We start from the raw sequence: 7,002 nt of genomic DNA on the forward strand, positions 1-7,002 counted from the left end.
AAAAACTATCTACCTAACTCTATCTCCCATTTACCTTTTCCACTTCCTATATCACTAATTTTCATTTTTTTAAATTAACTTTTTTCTTTTTTACTCTTCCACCCTACCTATACCCTATTTACCTTTATCTATCAGGTATAAGATTCGAATCTTGAATCAAATAACGGAAAAAATTAATAATCCTCTTCTTACCACTATACCAACTTTGTGGCGACCCCACTTCCCCCTAAGGCGAACCAAAGGGTTGGCGGGCCGTCTGCCCAACTCTCGCCAGGACTCACGCAAGCATTCTAACCCAAATCCTTTCGAAAGATAACTTAATATATGATAAAACAATTTTTCCCAAATAGGATCATCCTTAAATCCACATTAACTTCAGAGATAGCAATGATAAATTAGCCAGTCAAGGCTCTCAAACGTCCCACGTACTGCGTACCAAAGTATAAAGTCGTACCAATCCGGATAGATAAATACACAACTCTCTATTTCAAACTTACAAGCCAAGTAATTGAATTAGGGTTTACACATTTTCCAGCTTCAAGTGGCAACCCAAAAGAAAAGTGCATTATCCCAAATAACACATTACAGCCCACAGAATAAGTTATAGTATTCAAATACAATCCAAAAGGAAAACATAAGTACGCATCCAGCTTTCAGTTTCCAGAACCTGTTAAGGAAAACAATAAACGTGGGATGAGCTAAAACTCAGTGGTGCCCCAAGACATGCACTCACATAAATCAAACAACAGATAACAATTTAAACAAATTTAATCAATTAAGAAAGCGTATAACAGCACAAGGTAGGATACAGGGGCTCTCGGGAGCCATTCTCCTCGCTTGATCAGATACCCTCGTAGTTGACCCTCCGTCAACTTTCACTACTTATAGTCCATGTAGATCCACTTATTTTAATCCTAACCCGTCACCGTTCATACCTCTGCTTCGGGCCCGAATTTCGCCTACCGACGCAGTATACTCGAGATATACCCGTATAAAATTAGTCGAGGGATTCACCCAACAACGTTATGGTAGTTGGATTCACGAGTCGAGAGATTCACCCAACGACGCAACTACATTTAGATTCACGAGTTTATTAGAAAATGTTTCACACACGTCACCACTCGAACGGCTAGTGCGATAAAATACACACTGCTCACTTCGATGGATCAGAAACCATTTATTTCATTTTTGGACAATTATCACATAGCGAGTTGATAAAGCGCTTAACCACATAAGTATAAAACAAGCAGGGACACTCACCAAGAGTGAAGTTCAAATGTCAAATTGGGAATCGAATTCCGCGTCCTCGCAATACCCTAGAATATCAAATATTGAAATTATAAGTTTTTAACATTATACAAATCGAGGTTTAATATAACACTAGTTTACTTTCCCTTAGAAATTTCAAAAATCTACTTAGGTTGAAGCTTAACCAAAGCAGTAAAAATGTTTTTTATAGTTTTCTTGGAGGTACTTTTCCAAAAAAAAAATATAATTAGTATTATTTTCACCTACCATAACATCGTTGGGTGAATCCCTCGACTAATTTTATACGGGTATATCTCGAGTATACTGCGTCGGTAGGCGAAGTTCGGGCCCGAAGCAGAGGTATGAACGGTGACGGGTTAGGATTAAAATAAGTGGATCTACATGGACTATAAATAGTGAAAGTTGACGGAGGGTCAACTACGAGAGTATCTCATCAAGCGAGGAGAATGGCTCCCGAGAGCCCCTGTATCCTACCTTGTGCTGTTATACGCTTTCTTAATTGATTAAATTTGTTTAAATTGTTATCTGTTGTTTGATTTATGTGAGTGCATGTCTTGGGGCACCACTGAGTTTTAGCTCACCCCACGTTTATTGTTTTCCTTAACAGGTTCTGGAAACTGAAAGCTGGATGCGTACTTATGTTTTCCTTTTGGATTGTATTTGAATACTATAACTTATTCTGTGGGCTGTAATGTGTTATTTGGGATAATGCACTTTTCTTTTGGGTTGCCACTTGAAGCTGGAAAATGTGTAAACCCTAATTCAATTACTTGGCTTGTAAGTTTGAAATAGAGAGTTGTGTATTTATCGATCCGGATTGGTACGACTTTATACTTTGGTACGCAGTACGTGGGACGTTTGAGAGCCTTGACTGGCTAATTTATCATTGCTATCTCTGAAGTTAATGTGGATTTAAGGATGATCCTATTTGGGAAAAATTATTTTATCATATATTAAGTTATCCTTCGAAAGGATTTGGGTTAGAATACTTGCGTGAGTCTTGGCGAGAGTTGGGCAGACGGCCCGCCAACCTTTTGGTTCGCTTTAGGGAGAAGTGGGGTCACCACAGGTGGTATCAGAACCTAGGTTATAAAAGTTATTCAAGAGACATAGTAGATGTGTTAGAAACCCTAATCCTCTCTAGGAATAAGAATTGAGACCCTTAGAGATACTTTAAGTGATATTCGATCTAATTAGTTATCTAAGTTCTAACCTTTAAGTTTTAATTATTTTGCAGATATGGAGAATGGAAACGGACATGCTAACGGTAGTAGTGCGGCTAATGGACACGTAGAGCCCCTTAGGCGTATCTCCTACAGGCCGCGAGGCGGAGGAGCCCATATACGCTGCTCACCTGCTGATAGGCACCCTAGGTGCCAGTGCAGAGCCATGTACGCGTATCCCAACGAGCTGGTGTTATCCTTAGACGATGAGCGTCGCCAGTTAAGGGACGCTAACTTCACCATGACTCAGGATGTAGAGGAGTTGAGTATCATGGTGGATACCCAGTTTGACCGTATAGTCGATTTGGAGATCAGGCTAACTGTTAAACATCATTTGCTGGAGGCTACTCGTTTGGAGATAGAGCGGCAGAAGTCTAGGGCGACTCGATTAGCCGAAAGGATGCGTGATAGGAGTGCAGGCATCAGGGCTGATGCCGCGATGATGATGGATGAGGCCACTAGCTTTATTCAGGGTGGTGAGCAGGCGGGTGTAGAGGAGGATCCGGAGGAGGATCCAGAGGAGGACTCGGAGGAGGATCCGGAGGAGGACGTTACTCCTAATAGCCCTGCTCAGGGTTAGGTTAGGACTCACCTGTTTACACTAGATATGGAAGGTTAGGCAAGGGACACTAGTTAAGTCATCAAATTTTGTCTAGGTGGATGACTTACCTTTGAGGCACCATACCCCTAATTTTGTTTAAGGGATTATCTGTATGTATTTTTGCTAGTCTATGTGCCTTACTTTTGGAAATGTCCCAACTTGTTATTTGTATAACTTTCACGTAGAAATATATGTTAAGTGTTTTATTTACCTTTTCTCCATTTCCATATTGAATTTATTTACCAAAAAGAATAGTAATAATCATAAATAAATAATACTTTTGCCTAATTGACCTATCCTTCCGAAATAGGTATATTTAGAATATGGATCGCCAAGCGATAGGAAGGAGCCGTGGGAGACCCACTAGACAACACCCGGAAGCGGGTGGTGATAGGGAACCCGGGGTCAATCAAGACCAAGGGCAAGAGGGCGTGGCCGGAGACCAGGTGGCCACCGCAATTAACCGTATCACTGACGTCCTCGAGCGCTTGACTGAACGCCAAGCCGCTGGACCAGTGCATCATCCAGGAGACCCAGCTGACTCAAAGGATCGAGCACTGGAAAGGTTTCTGAAGTTTGGACCTCCCAAATTCTATGGAAGACCCGAGCCGGAAGTGGCTGAAGGCTGGTGGGAGAGAATCACTGAATTCTTCACCGCCTTAAATTATGCGGAGGAGCGAAATGTGACTTTTGCCACCTTCCAGTTTAAGGGAGCTACTCGCTCCTGGTGGAACCTAGTAAGGGTTACTTGGGAGACTAACCATACACCAAGGACTTGGGTGAATTTCACAAGAGAGTTCAATGTCAAATTCCTTCCACCTCTCATTCAAAAGAAGAGAGAGGACGATTTCATTAGATGCAAACAGGGAGCGATGAGTGTCGCCGAATATGAAGTCCAGTTCACAAAGCTATCCCGCTTCGCACCTGAATTGATAGCCACTGAACAAAGGCGTGTTCGGAGGTTTGTACAGGGTTTGAATGTGAAAATACAGGAGAGCTTAGCCGTCGTGAGGATAGATATTTTCGCAGATGCTGTCGAGAGAGACCAGAGAGTTGAAGTAGCTAGAGCCCAAGTGAAATCTTCCCAGTCTAAGAAAAGATTTGCTCCTAGTAGTAGTCGGGAGCCGACTTTTGGAAATGCCCCACCGGCCAAAATGGGCCGAGGAACCAGTGGAGTGACTAATCCTGGAACACCACGAGGCACTCTCGCAAGAGGAACCGGGACAAGGAATGCAGGGGGAAGAAACAATGGAGCTAGAGGGGGATCGAATGGAAGAGAACAACTTAGGAATAGCTCGCAAGGGGGTCGAGCAATAATTCCTCAAGTGACCTGTGCTTATTGCAAGAAACCTGGCCATTCTATGGATAGTTGCTGGAAGAAGCAAGGAAGGTACTTGAAATGCGGAAGTAGTGAGCACCAAATTTTTGGATGTCCAAAGGTGCAGGAAGGGACTACTCCGAACGCTAGACCAAACACTTCTGGAGGGAGCCGGCCAACAGTTACTGCCAGAGTGTATGCTATAGATGACCAACCTGTATCTGATTCCTCGGAAGTTGTGGAAGGTACACTTCCAATTTTTCATCGATTAGCTAAAGTGTTAATTGACCCTGGTGCAACGCATTCATTCGTAGATCCATCTTTTATGTCTGGAATAGATGTGCAATCCGTTAGATTACCCTTTGACCTTGAAATTAGGACACCAATGGGTAATAAGAAGGTAATCACTAGTTTAGTTTATAAGAATTGCGAATTCTGGGTTGGAGAGCAAAAAATGTTAGTGGATCTGATCAGTTTGGACATAAAAGGTTATGATGTTATCATAGGAATGGATTTTCTAGGTCACCATCATGCTAAGCTTGATTGCCGAGCGAAAGTGGTGGAGTTTTGTATACCTGAAGAAACGACCCTGAGATTAGATGTTAAGGGTAGGTTAGCATCTTCTGCTATGGTACGGGCAAGGAGAATGTTATCTAAAGGAGCTCAAGGTTTCATAGCCTTCTTGATCAATACTCCCAGCGATCAAGCAAAGTTAGAGGATGTACCAGTGGTACGGGAATTTCCGGATGTCTTTCCCGAAGAATTAAAGACTTTACCACCAGAAAGAGGTGTGGAGTTCAAGATTGACTTGGTGCCTGGAACGACTCCAATTTCTAAGACTCCGTATCGAATGGCTCCTGCCGAGTTAAAAGAGTTGAAAATTCAATTACAAGACCTCTTGGAGAAAGGTTTCGTGAAGGAGAGTGACTCACCATGGGGAGCACCCGTTCTATTTGTTAAGAAAAAGGACGAAAGTTTGAGGTTATGTATCGATTACCGAGGGTTAAATAAGGTTACCATTAAGAATAAATACCCTCTACCGTTGATTGATAGCTTGTTCGACCAACTGCAAGGATCAGTGATCTTCTCTAAGCTCGACTTAAGGCAAGGATATTACCAGTTGAAGATTAAGAAGGAAGATATACCCAAGACTGCTTTTAGTACAAGATATGGGCATTTCGAGTTCGCAGTCATACCTTTTGGATTAACTAATGCACCAGCTGCATTCATGGATCTAATGCAGAGAGTCTTTAAGAAATACCTGGACCAGTTTGTAGTGGTTTTTATAGATGATATCTTGATATACTCTAAAACTCAGGAGGAACACGTTACGCACTTGGAAATAGTATTGCAGATACTAAGAGAGCATAAGTTGTATGCAAAATTCAGCAAGTGCGAGTTTTGGTTGGAGGAGATTTCCTTTCTAGGACACAAGGTTTCCAAATATGGAATTGTCGTGGATCCGGCAAAAGTCGAAGCCGTTATGAATTGGAAGCAGCCAGAAACTCCAACTGAAGTTAGAAGTTTCTTGGGATTAGCAGGTTATTATAGGCGATTTATCAAAAATTTTTCGAAAATTGCAGGATCCATGACCGAGCTAACCAAGAAAGGTAATAAGTTTATTTGAACTCCAAAATGCGAGTCAAGTTTTCAAGAGTTAAAGAGACGTTTAACATCCGCTCCTGTTTTGGTGTTACCTGACGGAGGCGAAGGTTATGCCGTGTACTCCGATGCTTCTAGGGAAGGTTTAGGATGTGTTTTAATGCAAAATGATAAAGTGATTGCCTATGCTTCCAGGAGACTGAAACCGCACGAACAGAACTACCCAACTCATGACCTAGAGTTAGCAGCAGTGATTTTCGCCTTAAAGAAATGGAGACACTACTTGTATGGCGTGACTTTTGAGGTTTTTACGGATCATAAGAGCCTCAAGTATTTGTTCTCCCAGAAGGAACTAAATTTGAGACAAAGGCGATGGGTAGAATTCTTGGAGGATTATGATTGTTCAATTAACTACCACCCAGGAAAAGCCAACGTGGTAGCTGACGCTCTAAATAGAAAGGCCCAAATAGCAGGGCTAATGGTTAAAGAGTGAGACATGTTAGAAGAAGTTACTAGTTGGAACCCACGCTTGGAAAAATTGAAGATATTATTTGAAAATTTGTTTTTGAAATCACCATTACTAGAGCGTATTAAGGAGGCCAAGAAAACGGACCCTACAATCCAGAAGAACTTGGAAAAAGTGTAAAAAGGGGAAAACCAAGATTTCAAGTTAGGGCCTGAAGGAGTATTGAGATTCCGAGATCGAATTGTGATTCCGGCAGATAAAGAGATAAGGAAAGAGATTTTAGAAAAATCACATCGATCGAAGTATACCATACATCCAGGAGTGACCAAGATGTATCACAATGTGAAAGGATTATACTGGTGGGAAGGTTTGAAAAAGGATGTGGCAGAGTATGTGCAGAAATGTTTGACTTGCCAACAAGTAAAAGTTGAGCATCAGAAACCCTCTGGTTTATTGCAACCGTTAGAAATCCCTGAATGGAAATGGGAACATATAACAATGGATTTTGTAACCGGACTGCCTA

The 7,002-nt window shown here is 41.9% G+C and overlaps 1 protein-coding gene across 1 annotated transcript; it reads left to right on the top strand.

Annotated features, from left to right (window-relative positions):
• The first annotated feature begins 2,508 nt into the window (after positions 1–2,508).
• LOC140038295 (uncharacterized) lies at positions 2,509–6,003 on the top strand. The gene is made up of 3 exons (XM_072083532.1): positions 2,509–2,976; positions 3,414–5,927; positions 5,995–6,003. The coding sequence occupies exons 1-3, from the start codon at positions 2,509–2,511 to the stop codon at positions 6,001–6,003; spliced, it is 2,991 nt and encodes a 996-aa protein (XP_071939633.1).
• Positions 6,004–7,002: the final 999 nt, after the last annotated feature.

Source organism: Coffea arabica, chromosome 1c, assembly GCF_036785885.1.
Source record: "Coffea arabica cultivar ET-39 chromosome 1c, Coffea Arabica ET-39 HiFi, whole genome shotgun sequence".
In the NCBI taxonomy this organism is placed as follows: domain Eukaryota; kingdom Viridiplantae; phylum Streptophyta; class Magnoliopsida; order Gentianales; family Rubiaceae; genus Coffea; species Coffea arabica.